The sequence below is a fragment of the Haliotis asinina genome, chromosome 8 (genome assembly GCF_037392515.1).
Source record: "Haliotis asinina isolate JCU_RB_2024 chromosome 8, JCU_Hal_asi_v2, whole genome shotgun sequence".
Lineage (NCBI taxonomy): Eukaryota > Metazoa > Mollusca > Gastropoda > Lepetellida > Haliotidae > Haliotis > Haliotis asinina.
The window spans coordinates 66,615,631-66,639,087 of record NC_090287.1 but is presented as its reverse complement, the minus strand read 5'-3'; the positions used below and the strand labels follow the sequence as shown (position 1 = coordinate 66,639,087).

At 39.7% G+C, this 23,457-nt stretch overlaps 1 protein-coding gene across 3 annotated transcripts; it reads right to left on the bottom strand.

Annotated features, from left to right (window-relative positions):
- Nucleotides 1-7,855: 7,855 nt before the first annotated feature.
- On the bottom strand, nt 7,856-21,531 carry LOC137293999 (S-adenosylmethionine-dependent methyltransferase Rv2258c-like). 3 transcript variants are annotated; one of them, XM_067824909.1, is made up of 6 exons: nt 21,453-21,519; nt 13,220-13,278; nt 12,218-12,402; nt 11,273-11,466; nt 10,445-10,567; nt 7,856-8,513 (listed from the first exon to the last, which is right to left on the bottom strand). In XM_067824909.1, exons 3-6 carry the CDS (start codon nt 12,382-12,384, stop codon nt 7,945-7,947), a joined length of 1,053 nt encoding a protein of 350 aa, XP_067681010.1. In that variant the 5' UTR covers nt 12,385-12,402; nt 13,220-13,278; nt 21,453-21,519; the 3' UTR covers nt 7,856-7,944. The 3 variants fall into 3 exon arrangements, with proteins under 3 accessions (XP_067681010.1, XP_067681009.1, XP_067681011.1); XM_067824908.1 differs by lacking the exon at nt 13,220-13,278 and having other exon boundaries at nt 21,453-21,531; XM_067824910.1 differs by lacking the exon at nt 13,220-13,278 and having other exon boundaries at nt 21,449-21,472.
- Nucleotides 21,532-23,457: the final 1,926 nt, after the last annotated feature.

The window sequence follows — 23,457 nt, the reverse complement described above, 5'->3', positions numbered from 1 at the left end:
AGTGGAAGAAATATTTCATTTAAGTATTTAAATTGAAATGGGCCAAACGCGACATTTCATTTATTTGCATACCAGCCAGAAAACTCTGTTGCCCCCAACACGTATCCCTCGCTTTGCCATAACCTTCATGCATGGGTCTTATCACAGTAACATTCATACAAGTTACTGATAACGAAACATTTTATTACTTTCATGGCAACGTGAACAGTATCTGAAAGTTTTAATGTCATAACTATACTTGTAATTCTAATTTCATTGAAAATCGCAACAAGCTCTTATTAAAGCATTGATACATAACCAACCATTATTCAACAAAAACCCACACATGGCTGAAACTATTCCCTGAGGCGGTAAACTACCACTAGCTCTCTTCTTCCATAATTGCTAGATAGTTTTGAAGATATGGCATATTTAAGCATATTGACATTTCAACCTGCTAGTTTCACGGATACGCGTTGTTTCACGATGTTGCAACAGAGTGTCGTATCGTGTGCAGCAACAGTTATTGTCTCCGTCACCATGGGTCTAACTACCTGAGGCACAAAGATGGAATTGCTGAAAACGTGTTTGGAGTATCTTCGCTTTCATAGAATTCTCTATGACAGACGATAATCCACATACAGTTTGTCAGAAATGAGTGAATAAACTTAATGCAAACATTTCAAGCAACATCGTGTTTAAAAATATAGAATGTGTACACAGGATTAAAACGTTTAGATTTCCAGTATAGATTTTAAAACTGAGCAATTTATGCTAGAAAAGAGTTGGTGCAAATGAAGATAGCTGAAACAAATATTTGCTCTTTATGTCAGTGTGAACCAGAAGGCTTCCAACATGTATTCATAAAAATGTAAACTTGTACAGGAATTTTGCAGAAAGGTTGAAAACTTTATTAATCCCACACATTGTGATGTTCCCATTTCTGATCAAGACATTCTGTTTTGCAACAGTTCAGCCTGTCTGTTGGTAACTCACACCATCTTGCTGGTTAAATATATTTATACTTCAAGTATAAAACATAATGAACTATCCAAAGATTGCTTTGTTAGCATCGTACAAAGGAGAAAGAATAATTGCTTGTAAGGACTATGCGTTGCCTAAATTCCACTTCAAATGGAAACCTTTGAATAATGAATTATGGATATTATCATTCAGCTGACATGTCCATCACTTCATTTTATATGCCCTAGTTTGACAACTGTACTCTATATACACCTACTGTCTATAGACACCTACTGTCTATAGACACCTACTGTCTATAGACACCTACTGTCTATATACAACTACTGTCTATAGACACCTACTGTCTATAGACAACTACTGTCTATAGACACCTACTGTCTATATACAACTACTGTCTATAGACACCTACTGAACTGAAACGAATAAAAGGAGTTTGAAAAAAATCTTCACTTTCAGTTCATGTAAACTGCTGCAAAGATTACTGTCAGGAATCTTCTTTTGTAGTAGCTGTGAATCCCTCACCAAGAAAGACGGTTTCCTTAAGATCACTGTAAACTCTCGATTTCAAAATGAATTACATGTACGTGTTCTGTAGAGAAAATTGTGATACTGTGAGACTGAAAAATTTATAGACAAGAGGGATATTTTTTAAGTTCATTTGCAGTTGAAGAATATAGTTGGCAAAAGCTTTGAGGATCTGCATACCAAGAAAATAACAGAGTAGTTTCCCCTTTATGTCATGAACAACTCTGTCATCACACAGAATGAGGTTATACCTGTCAATACCATGCACCTTTTTCATCGCACCCTGTGCCTCATGAAAACAGATGATGACTTTCTCATCCTGTTTGAAATATGAACTCCGTCGCTCTATCTCTATTCGATGACTAAGCAATAAGAAAAACAGAAAGAAATCTGTCATGTACTCTGTCATGTACTCTGTCATTGCTTCTTTGTCAGGCAAACAAAGCCTTCCACGTGATGAAGACGTTCCACCAGATGCTATGTACATAGTTGATGGTGGACACATGCTAAGAAAGAGTGGTATGGACCCAAAGGTGAACATAAAATGATGTTTATGATGCTTATCTGATCATCACATATGTCAATAGACACTTGTGAAACAATTGCATCATTGCGTTTCATGGGTATGGCGGGTCTGTGTCCGCAGAAGCTGTTGAACGGAGTGCGCGTGGGGATGCATATTTTCATCTCCAAATGTTCAACAAGAACATGTAACATGTAGGTCACATACCGTTTTTAAGTAAATGTCCAATAGCAACTGCTTTCATTTTTTACTATATTGTTCTCATTATAGTTACTAACAACAGGACAAAGTCATCAATGTTCAATGACAAACTACTCTTCATGAATATGTCTATGAGTTTTGATGATGTCAAATGTTAAGGTGTACATATAGCATAGTGAAAGGAGAGTATTCAAAGGTTTTACAGATCTGCCCCAGAAAGGAGCTCAAGCACCTAAAAGGGTTGAAGCCAAAGCTGCCAAAAAGGCGCCAGTACACCACTAGACAGTGCTATGTTCGGAAATTGGTGAAGAAACAGTGAACACCTCCGGAAAAGAACACCGCCACCAATTCCAGTCAAAGTCAATCTTGTTGCCTAGCCCTACCTTGCCTTAACCCACCCAACAAAATATATTTTATTCAGAATTCTAAAAGTACGAAATGGCACCAGTATACGGCCAGACCTACCTATGTGCCGAGTTTGGTAAATGGATATTGAACAGTTTTTAAGTTCTGCCTCGGAGAAAAGCACAGCAACCAGTTTCAAAGTTAAACTTGTTGCAAAAGTTATTTTATTTATTTTATTCAGAAATTCAAAACTACCAAAAGGCACCAGTACACCACCAGATCTATCTAAGTGTCAAGTTTGATGAAGAAACAGTGGCTGTTTTTTTAAAGTTCTGTTCCGGAAAGGAACACTACCACCAATGTCAGTCAAAGTCAAACCTGTACACCCCACGCGAAGCCAAAGCCAAATATGTTACCAAATGTCGTTTTCCAGTTATGATGCAGCCAATCTTGGAATGAAAGCAGCACGTCTACCATAATGTTGAACGTTTACTGAGTTTATCGAAAGTTATAATCCTGATTGAAATAACATTTTATAAAGATTCTTATCATGCGCGTTTGGATCCATAGGAAATGAGGATGTTCGGTTGTACGTATAAAGTGATGAAATGAAGCTTTCCGAGACCTGCTATACATTGGCGCAAGGTTAACTACTGTTTAGTACTTCTAATCACGTATTCCAAGGGCAGTATTCCTCTCGTCATCCGTGAACCAACATATAGACGGGCAAGAGTGATGGTATGACAAATGGTATATATTTTTTCAATAGTGTACACATAAGAGTAATGTCCATGGCCTATGTCACTGTTCATTAATGTGTACTGAATATACACAGTGTAATTAGCGAAGTAGTTTCCCACAAAGTATTGAGACAAGCATTGTCACCAAGGTGACACAATCCCCCGCCGAATAGTACCATATCAAACTCAAAAATAAATGAAAGTGAAGGTCGTAGTTTAAGGTTAAGTAAAATGTCAACAAAAACATTACTCTCAAACACTCTTCATATCTTGCGCTGTAGTTCTTCAAACACAAACATATTTTGAAGAGTCACTTAGATCTTGACCAGTGTATGAAACTCCTAACATAACTCCTAACACACATATAACTCCTAACACACATATAATTCCTAACACACATATAACTCCTAACACACATATAACTCCTAACACACATATAACTCCTAACACACATATACTTCCTAACACACATAAAAAATGTTGCTGGCCCTGCTAATACATAATCAGCCCTGTATGAAAAATGGGAAACCGATATAAGATGATACAATAACTTCATTACGGAATTGATGTGTGACTGTGACAGACTATCAGAAAAGACCACCACTGTTCATTGGCTGTAAGCATTCCATAGACCAATCACATTTAGTGTTAGATAGATGGGTAGGCTGATCTGTGGAAGTTATGGTTTGGTTGATCATGGACTAAACAGACGTCGCGTAGCTTCAACGCCTAACACACATGTAACTCCTAACACACATATAATTCCTAACACACATGTAACTCCTAACACACATATAACTCCTAACACATATATAACTCCTAACACACGTATAACTCCTAACACACGTATAACTCCAAACACACATATACAGTATGGTTCAAAATTATTGAGAATAGCTAAAGCATTTCATATTATTAAACGAGAACAAATCAGATAAAATTGAATGTATTGTGAAAGTGAACTGACCTTTTCATGTTGTGTAGGTAACAATTTAATATTTTATCAAGTCTCCTTGAGCTTCACGGCACAGTCTAAGACGGGTAGGCATACTTCCTATCAGAGAGGTTAGTGTCTCGTGAGTTATGCTGTCCCAGTATCGGACCACTTCTCTCTTCATGTCTTCAATTTTTGTCATCCCCTTTTGATTCACACATTCCTTCATCATCCCCTAAATGTTCTCAATGGGATTTAAGTCAGGACTATATGCAGGAAATGGTAATGCAGTCACATTTTTCTCCTGAAACCACTGCTTGGCATGTTTTGCGGTGTGTTTAGGATCATTATCTTGCTGCAAAATCCAGTCATTTCCATAAAACACGTGCACTTGGAAGGAGAAAATTATCGAATATGTTAGTGTAGCGTTGACTTGTCAGATTTCCCTCAAACACACACAGCGGGGTCGTTCCTAATAAGGATATCCCTCCCCATACATGAAACTTTGGGCTGTATTTAGGTCGTCGATACAACGGTGCTGACGCAGACTTTGTCCATATTTTCACATTTTTGGGATATACCCATATTGAGCTTTCATCAGTCAAAAACACATTTTCCCAGTCAAAGTTTTCATGTGCCAAACACCACTCAACACGCCTGTCTTTATGTTCTTGTTTCATGAGAGGAGAAGGAATTCCAGTCTTTTTCTCCCATCCAAGATCAATCAAATTTCTTCTAACTGTAGATTTTGATACAACTGTTGATCCCCTTTCTATCATTTCATACCTGATGTTGGAGATGCTTGCCCTTTGCTTTTTAGACGCTAAAATTCCCAGCCGGACGCGATCTGAGAAGTCCAATTTTCTGGGTCTCCCTGCTCCTTTCTGGAGCCCCAAATCCTTTCCCTCTTTAAAATTCTTCCTAATCCTATACACAGTAGAAAGAGGAGTTCCTGTTCTCTCTGCCAATGTATTTACATCATCAGTTCCTTGATTACACAACTCGAAAATCAACCTTCTTTTATCTTCAGCAGACATTGTTGACAGTGCTGAGGAAAATGACGTCTGCTACAAATTCAGGGGAGGTAACTCTAATTGTACTATACTCAGTAGGCCAAGATGAGTTACCTCCCTTATACCATTACTTAGTTTTAAGTACCAGTGAATCAGTTGAGGTGTTAGGATAGCTCAAAGTAAGAAGAAAAATTCTCAATAATTATGAACCAGACTATAACTCCAAACACACATATAACTCCTAACGCACATATAATTCCTAACACACATATAATTCCTAACACACATATAACTCCAAACACACATATAACTCCTAACACACATATAATTCCTAACACACGTATAACTCCTAACACACATGTAACTCCTAACACACATGTAACTCCTAAGACACATATAACTCCTAACACACATGTAACTCCTAACACACATATAACTCCTAACACACATATAACTCCTAACACACGTATAACTCCTAACACACATGTAACTCCTAACACACATATAATTCCTAACACACATGTAACTCCTAACACACATGTAACTCCTAACACACATATAACTCCTAACACACATGTAACTCCTAACACACATATAATTCCTAACACACATATAACTCCTAACACACATATAATTCCTAACACACATATAACTCCTAACACACATGTAATTCCTAACACACATATAACTCCTAACACACATATAATTCCTAACACACATATAACTCCTAACACACATGTAATTCCTAACACACATATAATTCCTAACACACATATAACTCCTAACACACATATAATTCCTAACACACATAAAAAATGTTGCTGGCCCTGCTAATACATAATCAGCCCTGTATGAAAAATGGGAAACCGATATAAGATGATACAATAACTTCATTACGGAATTGATGTGTGACTGTGACAGACTATCAGAAAAGACCACCACTGTTCATTGGCTGTAAGCATTCCATAGACCAATCACATTTAGTGTTAGATAGATGGGTAGGCTGATCTGTGGAAGTTATGGTTTGGTTGATCATGGACTAAACAGACGTCGCGTAGCTTCAACAATTGTAAATTAGTTTTGAAATATTTCCCGTAGTCAATGACACGGTCAAATGTATACCCTTGGAAAATGTATTGGTCCACATGACTTGCTATGAAATAAAGTTGTAAGCCCATTATGTAATTAGCAAGCAGCAGGCCCCCGGGCAGATGCTATATCATACACTGCCTTGACATGAATGTCATGAAATATGGGCAAAATAGTAAGAAAGGAATTGTTTGTAAAAAAACTCATTCAACATAAGGCTTGAAAGTCATGTTCGATCATATAAATTTGTCAGTGAAAATGAGATTGAAGGTCATCAATATCGACTGGTCCCTGCGCCTTCCCTAGATGAAGCTTGATGTCGAATGTGAAGAAAATCCAGTGAACAGTTCTTAAGATATCTCACTGACAAGCTTAAGATGTAGCTTACCATTCTGAAATCTTCAAATTGTCGCCGTGACCTTGAAAATCAACTGGGCCCTGTGCTTTCCCTGGATAAACTTGGTGTTGAGGATGAAGAACATCCAGTGAATGGTCCTTGAGATATCTCGCTGACAAGGTAAAACGCTAAAGTCCCATTGTAACCTTGATGAAGGTCAAGGTCACCAAACCTGACTGAGACTTTTCTTTTACTGTGATAAACCTACATACCAAATATGAAAAGAATCTAGACAACTATTCTTAAGAGATTCCAATCCGTACGGATGGAAGGACGCAGCCTAACACTACATTCCCCGCTTCGCGCTTAATGCGCGGATACAAATCATCGTTTCTTAATCTTGAGAACAACATGGGCGTTGAGAATATCAGACATGGGTAAATGAGATCCTCAATGGAGGAAGTCCAAAGGTATGTAATGAAACCCTTAGACAAGTGTTACAAAGACTCAACTGGGTGAAAAAAACACGGAACTCCCTCGTCATTGATGAAAGATGCAAAAAAGAAAGACGTTTAAATTGGTGAAGGGTTCACGAAAATCAAGACTGGGAAAATGTTATCTTTTCAGAAAGTTCTGTCAAACCCTTTGAGATTTTTTTCTCTGTGTGTGAAAATGTGGACAAAAGACACTGTGAAACCAACGGTCAAAACATATTTCATATGTAGGGTGGGATGTCATCAAGCAGAGTGACGCCGTATTTTCAGTGGAAATTTGACGAAGCAACAATGTGTTGACATGTTGCATGGTCATCTCCTTCGACGGCCCTAATACTGTATGAAGACAGTTGGATTTTCCAATGACAACGACTCAACACACTGCGGGTTACACAAAACAATGGTTGTCGAACAAAAATGTTCAAGGTGTAGACTGCCCTAGCTATGGCGCAGATCTTAACCTTACTGAGAATGTGAGAATAACGAAAGACAAAACAGAAAAAAACAAAAGGATTTTAGAAATATTAAGGATATGAAGAAAGAAGTGGTCGAATATTGGGATACGCCGTCACACTATTTTCTACTGTACTGAAAAGACACACAGCAAAACGTCTCTAGTATATATATACTTGTGTTAGATATTTGCCAAAACATCTTTCTCAGTAATTTCAGGGAATATTATATGTCAGTATCATTGCTAGAATCTGTTTATTACAAAAGTTTTATTACAAGTAAAGAGAGAGGTATCAGCGTGTCAGACCATGAACTGACCCTTTGACGCTATTCTGGACGTTGGCAGACAAAGTGCACCTCCCCTTCATTCCATCCACTGTGATGTTCATGCACCAAGACAAACCCAGCCTTCAGTAAAAGCTCTCGAGCTTTTCCGACACCAAAACATGGTCCCAGTGCTGCAGACTGCTGTTCCTGGTAGCTCTCCGGTAAACAAATGAATGTCGAGCTTGCGTACATGTAGCTGATACCGACTTTGCCCACGTTGTCATGGAGACTCCCTTGCAGACCAAAGTCCAACATGCTGAAGTACCCTCCTGGCCTCAACATTCTATATATTCCTGAAAGGCAGCCTTCTGGGTCGGGCAGATCATGAACTACGTCTCTCAAAAAGATCCAGTCGTAATGTTTCTTTGGACTGTCAGGAATGTGGCATACATTTAGAGTGATGAACTCGCTGTTGGAAATACCTCGATCTGACGCTCGACTGCGAGCAATGTCCAGGACAGACTCCACTACATCACTTCCCGTGAAGTGGGAGGCGGGATATCTAGCGCAGAGGTTTAGGATAAGGGTTCCGTTAGCGCATCCTATTTCAGCCACATCAATACCAGAGTCTGAAACACGAACAACTGGGATTAGACCTGTTTCCTGGAGTTGGGAAGTACTAACAGTTTAGAGGAATGAATTTTAATGTATTTGTGCTTATGGCGGAAATGTAAATAGAACGTCCCGTAAAAAAAGAGCTGCTGTTACTTGATAATGCGTACATTTTGTCAATCGAAGGGCCATTATCAATCACGTTAATTCTGACGCTTGATGCAATAAGTATTTTGTTTTGGCAAGAACACACATGACGTCTCTCCATATAATTCGCTGGATTCACCAGAGTACTAGGAGTCAGTTCAAGATAATATAAATTCAGCGTGTCGAGTCAGCCCAAGATAATATAGTTTCAGCGTGGCGAGTCAGCTCAAGTAATATAGGTTCAGCATGTGCTAGGAGTCAGCTCAAGATAATATAGGTTCAGCGTGGCGAGTCAGTTCAAGATAATACAGGTTCAGCGTGGCGAGTCAGTTCAAGATAATATAGGTTCAGCGTGGCGAGTCAGCTCAAGATAATATAGGTTCAGCGTGGCGAGTCAGCTCAAGATAATATAGGTTCAGCGTGGCGAGTCAGCTCAAGATAATATAGGTTCAGAGTGGCGAGTCAGATCAAGATAATATAGGTTCAGCGTGGCGAGTCAGCTCAAGATAATGTAGGTTCAGCGTGGCGAGTCAGTTCACGATAATATAGGTTCAGCGTGGCGAGTCAGCTCAAGATAATATAGGTTCAGCGTGGCGAGTTAGCTCAAGATAATATAGGTTCAGCGTGGCGAGTCAGTTCACGATAATATAGGTTCAGCGTGGCGAGTCAGTTCAAGATAATGTAGGTTCAGCGTGGCGAGTCAGTTCACGATAATATAGGTTCAGCGTGGCGAGTCAGCTCAAGATAATATAGGTTCAGCGTGGCGAGTTAGCTCAAGATAATATAGGTTCAGCGTGGCGAGTCAGCTCACGATAATATAGGTTCAGCGTGGCGAGTCAGTTCACGATAATACAGGTTCAGCGTGGCGAGTCAGCTCAAGATAATATAGGTTCAGCGTGGCGAGTCAGTTCACGATAATATAGGTTCAGCGTGGCGAGTCATCGCAAGATAATATAGGTTCAGTGTGGCGAGTCAGATCAAGATAATATAGGTTCAGCGTGGCGAGTCAGCTCAAGATAATGTAGGTTCAGCGTGGCGAGTCAGCTCAAGATAATATAGGTTCAGCGTGGCGAGTCAGTCCAAGCAAATATAGATTCAGCAAGTACAATAACAGCGTTGGAGATTCGGCAATGCAACACTTCCAGTCTCAGTCAAACGTGCACGGAATATACTACACGAGGCCGCATTACATGTGGATTATACGAACGAGTGTCTCGAAGGCCAAACGTTTCGTGTAATTCGTATGTAATGAGGCCGAATGTGGTATTTTACTTATTACCCTACGAGCACCTAGCTAGTTTCTACACTTAAATACATTAATCAGCGCTGCGGAATCCCAAAACGAAGCATACTACTTGGTATTATTTTAACCGGACAGGTTGTCAACCAATATTCCCTTCAGCGAAATACACAAATAGGTGTTAGCTCTCTTCATTTCCAACCATCTCTGAGCGGAAATACATGCCATATATCAATGTGACTTAAGCACGCCTCTGTTACACTAGCCATATGTATGGAGAAGGAAAGTTGTATGTTTTACACCCAGAATGTATTTTGAATTCTTTCCCTGTGCAAGTGAACAACAGTAGGGCTAACATACATCATCACACCAGTCGTGACACCCTCACTACTGGAAGGAAGCATATGCACTGCGACTGGAGTGTGATTGTTTTCATATTCATGGTTTTCTCAATTTTCATGCATTGATTTCTTATTCAGTTTCATACATAGAACTTAGAACGTTGGTGATGCTATAAACCACTAGTTATCTGGTTCATGGTAAGAAGTGAAAATGATCTACTCAGTCTCTCCTGGAGTTTTGGCACCACCGGAAGTACGTCTCTGTCGAGGAGTTGATTCTGCGTCTCTGCTCGCATTTCATCCATCATGTCGAACAACACCGGGTGTTCTGAGTAGCGCACACCTGGGTAAGAAATTTAAAAAACGTAAGAGTGAGCGAGCATGTTCAGTTCAACTCTCATTACGTACAATCAACGTCTTCATGAGGTACTCATGGAAACCCGAATTGTTACAGGACAGAGACATAGTGGGGAGACCTGCATTGATACAGGTCACAGGCGCAGTGGGATGACCTGCTGTGATACAGGTCATAGACACAGTGGGATGACCTGCTGTGATACAGGTCATAGAGACCGTGGGAAGACCTGTTGTGACACAGGTCATAGCCACATTGTGAAGACCTGCTGTGATACAGGTCATAGAGATAGTGGGAAGACCTGCTGTAATACAGGTCACACACACAGTGGGAAGACCTCTGTAATACAGGTCATAGACAGTGGGAAGACCTCCTGTGATACAGGTCATAGACACGGTAGGAAGACCTGCTGTAATACAGGTCATAGACACAGTGGGAAGACCTCTGTAATACAGGCCATAATCACATTGGGAAGACCTGCTGTGATACAGGTCATAGGCACAGAGGGAAGACCTGCTGTGATACAGGTCATAGACATAGTGGGAAGACCTGCTGTGATACAGGTCATAGACACAGTGGGAAGACCTGCTGTGGTCAATGCTAATCTGGGTCTTATGGACGCTGATCCAGATGACTGGACCAATCATAAACAAAGGTTTTACAATGTTGGTAAAATGGATAATAATAGATAACCTGCTGGTCCATCTTTTGTACAACATTTCAAGATCGAGCCATACTTCTCCCCAAAGTAAGGGACCATCCGTGTGAAAATCGACTTCTCTCTCAAAACTGGTTTGAATTCAGCGTTGATATGGAACAGAGTGGATGTGGAATCGACTTGGACCACACCTCCTGTCACTAGCGCGCTGACCAACTCTCGCACGTATCTAGGCAGTAAGGAACATATTAGTACGACACGTACCTCGCCTGGGAGGTTGCTCCTACAATGACGTCAGTCTGCTGATAAAGACACTTTGTAATACAACTGGAATAACACGCACTGACTGTCTTTACTTGAACAATAATCTATGTGTATATGTTATAGTGAATACGTCAAATCAGGGATTTTATGTAATTCCAGATTCACTCGCTGGTTTCACAAAATCTCTGAAAATCGCGACATGTTTTACATATTCCCTGAAATGAATATATTTGTGTTTGTTTTGACAATACTGTTGGTAAATATTGCATGCCTATACAGCAACAAACTCGTCCTGTCTCCAGTATCATCAAAAGGGAAAGAGGACGACGACGAAAGGGTTTGTTTTGTCAAGCCAATTTTGTCTAAATATTTTGCACATTTTGACTTGATCAGTATCCAATCTATGGTTTAGAGTCAGTCAAATGGATCATCCACTAGCAGGCTCATCTCACCATATATCTGTTTCGTGTACTCAAACCCGTAACGTCAAGCGAGCAACAGAAATGGCTCACCTGTTGTTAGCTATTTTTCTGTTTTTATTGGGGCACCTGCTATTCTACAAAGCGACAATGGATCACAGCCAAAATTATTGATGAACTTTCAGATTTATCACAGGCGACAAATGGTTAAGGTTTGTGTTAGAACGTTATTAGTGGTGAGACATTGCTGCCCATGAAAACGCTCATTGTTGCAAGCTGCTTCAACAGAAGACTTACCTCTCCTTCAGCTGCCCTTTGTCAGCGATGTCCTGTGAAGTGAGTGGAACCTCACTCTTGTAAAGAATTTCCAAGACTCCTAAGTCCTTAGCAAGGGCGATAGCACTGGCCACCGCTCCAGAGGCGGTGTACATGTCCACCATACGTCCGTATTCCGCCGCGTCCATGTTGGAAGGTAGTGCTGGCTGTGAAGAAAGTAACAAATGTCTGTACTCTTTTCTGAATGTGTTGTTCTATATACAGGGTTACTGGTGGTTCATTCGTCTCGGACGCCGCCATTGTGATGGCTTCATAAAGTAGGCTTTGCAAAACGTCAGCATGCACATGCATGAATAAAGATGCACCATCTCCCAAATCGTAGGTTTGATTTTAGGACTGTAGTTATGCAGGCTGCCAAATCCCATGCCGTATGTTCGGCCTGTAACAGTGTGGACTGCCATCTCCCATACAGTACTTTCGGAGGTGGAAGTGTAACAATGTAGGCTGTCATCTTCCACACCGTAAGTTTACTGCAGCTGGTTGGGGTGTAACAGTGAGCGAGTTAATATTTACCGTCACAGCCATGTCGCAGCCATATCGTGACGAGAACAATATAATTTATATCAGTATTAAAATCAATAAATTGATAACTGCCACAAACAATCAAAGTTACTAATTTAAACGTCCAATCATTAAAAATATCTATCGACAAATTATATCAGTCAGTTTAATTTCTTTTAAAACCTAAATAATTAAACGATAATTAACTCTGTTAAAAAGATCTTTTACCATTTCAGCTCTGAAATATTTATCCCTTGTGATGGAAAAATCCATCCATGGCAGGACATGCTTGACCATGATTCTTTCATCATAAGGGATACAAAACGAATGATCTTCACGTTTTAACAAATGTATGGTGTATGGACAATACGACATCGTCGCATAATGACCTCTTCAAATCTGGACCGACAACTAAAGGAGGTAAACCAATATAGGGTTTTATTGCATGTAACTTATTCATACCCTCTTGGGTGTCCCACTTCTTCTGTATCAGATCACAGATGTAAGTTCTAATGCTAGCCCTGTAATCAAAATATGGAATTAGAAGTGGTGTCACACATTTTTTGAGTGCTGCCTTAGCAGCAAAATCGGCCATTGTGGGCAAATAAATAGCAACATGGCTGGGTAACCAACAAAGGATGATGTCGCATTGACCACTAGCAAGATCATTATACAACAATACGGAAACCGCATTGTATATCTGTTACTGAGATATGATGGATAGTATGTCGCTGTTTATGGAAACCGCATTGTATATCTGTTACTGAGATATGATGGATAGTATGTCGCTGTTTACGGAAACCGCATTGTATATCTGTTACTGAGATATGATGGATAGTATGTCGCTGTTTATGGAAACCGCATTGTATGTCTGTTACTGAGATATGATGGATAGTGCTTCTGTGTTTACGGAAACCGCATTGTATATTTGTTACTGAGATATGATGGATAGTACTTCTGTGTTTACGGAAACCGCATTGTATGTCTGTTACTGAGATATGATGGATAGTACTTCTGTGTTTACGGAAACCGCATTGTATGTCTGTTACTGAGATATGATGGATAGTACTGTGTTTACGGAAACCGCATTGTATATCTGGTACTGAGATATGATGGATAGTACTTCTGTGTTTACGGAAACCGCATTGTATGTCTGTTACTGAGATATGATGGATAGTACTTCTGTGTTTACGGAAACCGCATTGTATATCTGTTACTGAGATATGATGGATAGTACTTCTGTGTTTACGGAAACCGCATTGTATGTCTGTTACTGAGATATGATGGATAGTACTTCTGTGTTTACGGAAACCGCATTGTATGTATGTTACTGAGATATGATGGATAGTGCTTCTGTGTTTACGGAAACCGCATTGTATATCTGTTACTGAGATATGATGGATAGTACTTCTGTGTTTACGGAAACCGCATTGTATGTCTGTTACTGAGATATGATGGATAGTACTTCTGTGTTTACGGAAACCGCATTGTATGTCTGTTACTGAGATATGATGGATAGTGCTTCTGTGTTTACGGAAACCGCATTGTATGTCTGTTACTGAGATATGATGGATAGTACTTCTGTGTTTACGGAAACCGCATTGTATGTCTGTTACTGAGATATGATGGATAGTGCTTCTGTGTTTACGGAAACCGCATTGTATATTTGTTACTGAGATATGATGGATAGTACTTCTGTGTTTACGGAAACCGCATTGTATGTCTGTTACTGAGATATGATGGATAGTATGTCGCTGTTTATGGAAACCGCATTGTATGTCTGTTACTGAGATATGATGGATAGTGCTTCTGTGTTTACGGAAACCGCATTGTATGTCTGTTACTGAGATATGATGGATAGTGCTTCTGTGTTTACGGAAACCGCATTGTATATCTGTTACTGAGATATGATGGATAGTACTTCTGTGTTTACGGAAACCGCATTGTATGTCTGTTACTGAGATATGATGGATAGTGCTTCTGTGTTTACGGAAACCGCATTGTATATTTGTTACTGAGATATGATGGATAGTACTTCTGTGTTTACGGAAACCGCATTGTATGTCTGTTACTGAGATATGATGGATAGTACTTCTGTGTTTACGGAAACCGCATTGTATGTCTGTTACTGAGATATGATGGATAGTATGTCGCTGTTTATGGAAACCGCATTGTATGTCTGTTACTGAGATATGATGGATAGTGCTTCTGTGTTTACGGAAACCGCATTGTATGTCTGTTACTGAGATATGATGGATAGTACTTCTGTGTTTACGGAAACCGCATTGTATATCTGTTACTGAGATATGATGGATAGTACTTCTGTGTTTACGGAAACCGCATTGTATGTCTGTTACTGAGATATGATGGATAGTGCTTCTGTGTTTACGGAAACCGCATTGTATATTTGTTACTGAGATATGATGGATAGTACTTCTGTGTTTACGGAAACCGCATTGTATGTCTGTTACTGAGATATGATGGATAGTACTTCTGTGTTTACGGAAACCGCATTGTATGTCTGTTACTGGGATATGGTTTTCTTATTTTACATACTTATTAACTTTTTTATAATTGCTGCCACCTACCCCGTCGTGGGTATTGTACTAAGAAATTGACTTAGCCTAGAAGCCCAATAGGTGCCTGTATCTCTAATTCTCTGAAAATTATCTTCAATTCTCTAATACATGACACCAGGCAGAACACTAAATGCAAATACAAGACTACTGTATGATATTACGTTTGAAACTAAGAAGCGATGTATGCCGGGTTTATTTATTCTAACTGATTTTGAAAAACCTTTGACACAGTTTCTAAGGGTTTTGTCAGCTCTGTCTTATTAAAATTAGGTTTCGGTCCAGATATTATTCGCTGGATTAATTTAACTCCATGTGTTAATCAAAATGAACATCTCTGTTTTTATTTAAACACTGGCTCTTTCAAACTTGGTAAATATATTTAATACTTACATGACACAGCAGATGAATTTATTACTTCCTTTGAAGGAATGTTTTTTCGGATTTATCTGGGATAATAAAATTGATAAAATCAAACGGAACATTTTGAAGCAAAGACATTATAAGATGGTATAGATGATTGATGTCCAAACCTTTGCTATTGCCCTGAGTGAGTGAGTCACGAGTTTCAGTTACATCGGCAATATTTCAGCCATATCGTGACTAAAACAAGGCACAGATTTATAATGATTAAACATTAAATTATCAATGCCTGTCAACGAAGGACAGTAAAACAAGTAGATTATCACAGCTAGGCATATAACACAAGAAATTCGATCTAGAAAGGTTTAACTGCAAAGGACGATACAATATAAAAACATGCCATAGACATTGTAGATCACCATACTAAGGACCATGGGGACCTACACTACTTTAGCTACCTGCTTGGACCCTAGTTGGATTTACACCATGCCTTCAGCCCACGCATCGCGCATGATCCATGAAAATTACCTATGTTTTGCAAATGCAAACCGATGGAAGGGAGATAACTGTGAATCTGTGGACCCTAGTTGGATTTACACCATGCCTTCAGCCCACGCATCGCGCATGATCCATGAAAATTACCTATGTTTTGCAAATGCAAACCGATGGAAGGGAGATAACTGTGAATCTGTGGACCCTAGTTGGATTTACACCATGCTTCAGCCCACGCATCACGCATGATCCATGAAAATTACCTATGTTGTGCAAATGCAAACCGATGGAAGGGAGATAACTGTGAATCTGTTTTCTTGTGTCGACTGCAAAATCGAGCAATGCCTGCGAAGAAAGCAGCCTCACTTTCCAACAAAAAAAATTGGCAAAACGTTCAAATTTAGTCCCTGTGGATATTAAGAAGGGGTGTTACACCACGGAGACTTTACTAAGACAATACCTGTGGGAAAAACAGCAAGATGCAAGAACTGAATGAAGTTATGTCTGAAGTGTACGATCCCATACCCATGCTTCAAACAGTCCAAAATTAACATTGAGGTGTTCGGTAAGAGAAGTACGTTGTTCACTGGTTCCTTTGACGTTAGACTACAAACTCATTTATGTAATTTGTCACCAGAGGCAAATGTAGTCATGACCATCATGATAACCGCCACCCCCCACCCCCCCCCCCCCCCCCCCTATTTAGATACCGGGTCGAATGTTTTTATTCTCAAAATCAGTCAGTATTAATAAATCTTTTTTATTTAATCTCTTAGTTTCAAACCTGATATCGTACAAGTCTTATTTTATCTGACACACATGGGCCTGGAATAAAACTGATTTTCACTGATGAGTAGGATTAATGTTTTCTGTTGTCTGTTTGTGATAAAAGTGCTTACGATTTTATTTTGAACGCGTAAGGTCGTCATTTCATAAAAAAAAACCTTCGGTCTTTTTAATTTAGGGATACAAGTATTCATACTTTTCACCATTGTACTAAGAAAATTGTTATTGAATGTCTCCTTAATATAACGGTGAGTCCATGTTTGAAATCTTTCCAGAAAGACTTGAAAAATTCTATAGGAAAACCATCTAAGCCGGGACTCTTACTATTTGTCAATGAATAGCAACAGCAATTTCATTTACGGTTATGTCTGCATCTAATTCCTCGGTGAAATCTTTATGTAAACATGTTGTAACAAGATCGTCAAATAGCCTTTCACTTTTTAGGCTTCTTTTCTTCTTTCACCTGTAGATTTATACAGCTTTTCCTATAACAATTATTTCTTTTCCAGCTGTTGTTTCTATGCCTTGATTTGTTACGACCTTGTTAATGAGTTTACTAGTATAGGTTCTATTTTCTTAATGGCAGAAGTATTTTGTCGGCTTCTCACCTCCTTCGTACTGTTGGATTCTATTTCGTACTTGGGTTCCATTTCTTCTTCTTTTTTTAATTGTTCAGCTTCTGATTTTATCTTGTATAGTTTAGAAAAGGTCAGTTCACTTGCACTTTGAAAATCGTATCTTGTTTCGTCCTTTCAGATGGTAATACTCTTTTCTTAATGCTTCAGATTTTTTTCGTCTGTCTTTCTTTCAATCCACATAGATTTCCCTCTAGCTTCCATTAAAAATGTTTTTAGAATCAGTTGATCACTGATTGTCAGAATAATATTTTCACCAGCGATATTTTTCGTTTCCTCCAATAAGACTGACACTACTTTAATGTAGTCTTCATTTGTTGACAAAGAGGTGTTCAGTTTCCAATATCCACAGCCCTTTCCTTTGTAGATTTCAGTATTTGCCAAGAGTACAACTGCTATCCACGCAACTTTTAACTGTGGTGCACGATGGGCTTATGTCAGTATTAACCGTAACAGCTGATGCTTATGATGAAAACTGACCTTACACGTGTCGTCAACACGGTCCGAAGAAAACCGACCTTACGTGTACCATCAACACAGTCTGATGAAAAGTGGTTTTAAGAAAGCGAATCTCAAAACCTGAGAGTGTAGCTGTGGTAAACAGCTGCACGCAGGACAAATTCCGTGTCTACACAAGAGGTATAAGAGAATTTCCGACAGAGGAAGTGAACATCCTGCTTGTTCATGCCTGCTTCTCAGACGCTCTCGTCGTGCAGTCTCCAGAGCTCAGCAAGAACTTCGACGGCGATAAAGGTCGTTGCCGTATACCGCTGTGCCAGATTAACAGCTATTATACCTTACCCACATCCGAGCTCCGCAGCCATTATAGCCTGATCTGCAAGAAGGAACAAATGGTGATGCCTACAGTATAGGTTCGCATGTTGTTGTTTACGTACTGCTTTCACCCAAAAACTTCACTTTCCATTCCGTCAAGCGACTGAAGGTAGCCGCTCCGTCCAGAGACTTCCGGTTGCAGGCAGGCACAAAGTACTTCCGGCTGGTGGAATCGACTTCCTGACTGTATCAATATCGACGATGGATTATAAGGGACTGTGTGGCCTCGAAACAAGGCGTTATTGTCACCCAAGTAAAATATAAACTAAGTTAATGAGTGAACATGTACCTGTCTTTAGCTTTCCACATTCGGAAATCTCAACCGACGTAGGAAGCATGTCAGCATTTAAGAGGAATTTTGAGTATCACAACATCTTTTGCAAGAGCAATGCCAGTAGCTGCACATTCCGCAGTGAAGAGGTCGTTCAGCATCCGGATTCGTCATAACCCAAAACAATACTCCATATCTGTTGCAGTTTCCCTTCACAAAGATGCATCTTATACACAACTGTATCTGTGGAGACAAAACACCAAACAGTGGTGCTTTGTTACAGGAGAATACTAGAAAATGGCCAAGTGAAGGATAAAGTCATCAGAAACATGTACCTCACGTTTTTATTTTAGGTTCTACAGTAAGGTTGGCTCATTCCTTCATGCACTGAGCGACAATACTCTTCTTGTGTGTACGTGACGTGTGTGTGTGCACGTGAGTACGTCCCACAAATTAGCAGCCGCAAATAGCAATATTCCTGCGACATCACTACGGAGCCTCACATATTGTACCCATATGGAGAATCGAACTCGCGACGAGAGAACACTATAAACACTAGGCACGCCCACAATCCCTTATAATCAAAGAGATGTCCGCTAAAACCGATAGTAAGATTCCGATTTTATAACATTTATAAGTTTCTGTCAGTCCGTGATGATCCCAGATGCTCTGCCACACAGGTGGTACCCGGCACACACAGATGTCAGGCAACTGAGCTTTTCAGGCGTATATTTAGGCCACTACAAGGATTCAGTCAACGTCATTATTTCTTCAGAAGGTAATCTAGACTGACTGCAATGAAAACTGACAGATGTGTTTCTGGGACATGACGTCCTTATCAGGTTACTATATTATACAGGTTATTATTACCCACGTGGTACTTCGTGAAGGTGTTTCATAACACCTTCGAGTGATTTGATTGGCTAATACGTGAACTTTGACATTACTGGTACTACTTTCATCACTCATTCCATTCATGATTTTCATTCAAGCTTTCACACCTGAGAGCATGTAAAACGAAAACACTTCTATGGAATTAGATAAAATTTATTTCATTTAGTGTGGTTACTAGCATTATTTTCAATTCTGTGATAACTCAAGTTTCTGTAATAAAAACGAAAATAAAACAATCTATAAAAATACGTAAACAAATACGTCTGTAGGCCGCTCATGAGTGTAAACAAATATGGCGTCGCCCGTAAAAGTTATTGATTTCGTCAAAATTGACGGACAAATGGTTGGAAGAGTTGTGAATGTTATCAAGAGATTGAATACCTTCTGCGTGTATGTTGTCAGGACTGCACAGTAACACACAACATCAAAAGACGTGCGGCGCTCTTGTATCTCTATCACTGCCACTGTCAGTCGCATCCTCCCGCACAAACATATTGTCAATGCCATGTCTCCCGTGGTTGCTTATATAGGGGTCAAAAGTACTTCCCAGAATCTGATCACAATAGGCTTGAAATCGTCTTCGTTCGAGGTTGAAGGCTGTGTTTTCAGACCCAATTTTCGGTGGAGTCTTCAACATAAACATCGAATGTCAACAAGTAGGAATTCCAAGCCGAGATGAGAAGGCGTCACTGGCATCCTGCGCAAAGCGTCGCCGAATTATTTACAGTAACTCGTCCTCCGATGAAGAACATTAAGCTCAACTATTTGAGACATACAGTCCCCTGTTATTCACATTCATCTTTGCTGTTGTGTTTGCCATGCCTAATTAAATGCTCCCTAGAATCTTCTTCTTAGGGAACACTTCTCAACATGACGACTAGCCCGACAGTGATGGTCGACTGACGTTCAGGCAAGATTTAGGTCACGTAGTCAAGTTCAAAATATTTACACTTCACAAGTGTTTTGATGAATTACATTATTGCTTTTGAAAACAAATCCTCAACTGAAAAGAATTAAATTTTCATTACGACTTGATTCTGTCTTTATTTATTTTCTTGTGTTTTTGCGCCGTATAGGAAATACATTGCCTATACGCAGCGTACGTTTTCCTGGAGTGAAGCGGTTGACATTCCAATCACCAATATGATTTTTTAATCCACGCTACATGGTTCTATATAGGAAAGCAAAATATTGCTTTATTTTAACGTTATTTTCACTTTTTAGAACGTGGGTAATAAATAGGATACAAAACTCGTTCCCCTTTCATATCAAGTTTATGTCCCTCGTGAAATAAGTTTGGTTTGTCACGAGCTTTAGCGAGTGACAAACCAAACTTATTTCACGAGGGACATAGACTTGATATGAAAGGGGAAGCTCGTTTAATATCCTATAACTATATTATACAGGTTACTATATTATCATACAGCTTGGCGGCTTCAGTTTGCATGACACCTATGAGCTGGAAAGCGCTACTACACTCCGGTCACAGCTGAAATCCCTCCTACACAAGGAGAGAATATAGGCATTGTCTGGCCTGACCTCGTGCCAATGAATTGGATTTGCCTTAAGATCATGATGTCATTGTATAACGTTTTGAGATTCGTATGTTGGCATGTATATGTCTGAGTTCATAGGCCACGAGGTGTTACCCTACACACGCTTTTCAACATTTCACAATGTTAACTCAAGCTGACCCACGTCTGACCCACGGGCGACCTTGCCACATCGGGGTGGGTGACAGTTTGGCATATCTACAGGTTTCGGGTGGTAGCAGTCTTTGACAAGTGTTCCTACAGTATGTTTAGTGTAGTAAAATGTTGGCCCACTGATAAACGCTTACCTACCTGAAGCTGAAGACGACACGGAGGATTTGAAACGACTCGAAACACACCTGCAGGGCGATTCAAAGGGAGGTTATTCGATGTTGTCAGCTTCCTTTAGCCGTCGACATGTAATGTTTGAAGCAGTCTTAAAATAACAGTGACTAATCCCGTCTAATGACACTGTCCAGTGAATGATCTCGTCTAAAGATACTGCCCAGTGAATGATCCCGTCTAAAGACACTGTCCAGTTAATGTTCCCGTCTAATGACACTTCCCAGTGAATGATCCCGTATAATAATAACAGTTTCCAGTGAATGACGCCGTTTAATGACACTGTCCACTGAACGATCCTGTCGGATGACACTGTCCACTGAATGATCGCGTCTAATCAGAAATTCAGTCATTTAATTGTAGCAGTCGTAATTTTACAATGAATGAATGAATTATAGTAAGAATTAAGAGCAAGAATTATGTGAATGAATCAACGAAATAAAGAATAAATGAAAGAAGTACATACGTGAATGAATGAAAGAATAAATGATACACTGCGGCCTCCCCCCATAAAAACATGTTAAAGAACGCAAAAGTATCGCGAGAACACGTGTTAACATCAGCTGTCCTTCTAAAAAATCTACTTTGAATTTTTTTGTTTACATTAATAATTAATTCAGATATCTTATTACATGTGGGGAATGGAATGGGCATTAACAAAATGTTAACTGACACTGTCACACTGTCCTCAAAAATAAAGTGTAAAACTCTCATATTTTTCACACTCCTCAATTACACCCTAACAATTTTTAAGTCATAAAACTGTCACTATTACATGCAAATACCTTTCAACTAAAGGTTTGTTCTTCTAAAAATTAAACGAATGTGTGAAAGAAGTTTTTATCGGCACCATTTAGTCTATGTTCGCGGTGAATCGAAAATAGAAGCCAGTGAGCTATAACTTACCGACTTGAAACTTTACTACAAATCTACTGTCCTAATACGGACACTAATACCAATTATTTGACTTAAACTGAAGTTACAAAATAGTTAACCTATCTTCTACATGTTGGATTTCAGTTGTTACAACACTCAGCGAACTTAATCAGCTGTTGAAAAAAAACGGACTCAATCTTACATACTACGCTGCCACCATACTGGCTACACTGATTACGTAATGACCCGAGATATACGTTCAGCCTCTTTTCGAGGTGTTTCTTCTCCCCCTCTATATAGGCTCCCTGATTATACTGTCCAGTAAATTATCCCATCTAATGATACGTCCCAGCGAATGACCCCATCTAATGACTCTTCCCAGTGAATGATCCTGTCTAATGACACTTCTCAGTGAATGATGTCAAAAGATACTGAAAAGTAAATGATCCGATCCAATGAAACTGTTTTGTGAATGATCTCGACTAAAGATACTGCCCAGTGAGTGATCTCGTCTGGTGATACTGTCCAGTGAATGATGTCATCTAATGATACTGCCCAGTGAGTGATGTCGTCTAATGATACAGCCCAGTGAGTGATGTCGTCTAATGATACAGCCCAGTGAATGATCTCGTCTAATGATACAGCCCAGTGAGTGATGTCGTCTAATGATACAGCCCAGTGAGTGATGTCGTCTAATGATACAGCCCAGTGAATGATGTCATCTAATGATACAGCCCAGTGAATGATCTCGTCTAATGATACAGCCCAGTGAATGATGTCATCTAATGATACAGCCCAGTGAATGATCTCGTCTAATGATACAGCCCAGTGAGTGATGTCGTCTAATGATACAGCCCAGTGACTGATGTCGTCTAATGATACAGCCCAGTGAATGATGTCATCTAATGATACAGTCCAGTGAATGATCTCGTCTAATGATACAGCCCAGTGAGTGATGTCGTCAAATGATACTGTCCAGTGAATGATGTCGTCTAATGATACTGCCCAGTGAGTGATGTCGTCTAATGATACTGCCCAGTGAATGATGTCGTCTGGTGATACTGTCCAGTGAGTGATGTCGTCTAATGATACAGCCCAG

Excerpts from the sequence above, each read along its gene's own strand:
- LOC137293999 (XM_067824908.1), bottom strand. The coding sequence starts at position 12,384 with ATGGACGCGGCGGAATACGGACGTATGGTGGACATGTACACCGCCTCT. Across the intron at positions 11,467-12,217 it reads AAAGGGCAGCTGAAGGAGAG|ATACGTGCGAGAGTTGGTCA; the intron begins GTAAGTCTTCTG and ends CTTACTGCCTAG. Across the intron at positions 8,514-10,444 it reads AAAACTCCAGGAGAGACTGA|ACTCTGGTATTGATGTGGCT; the intron begins GTAGATCATTTT and ends TTCGTGTTTCAG.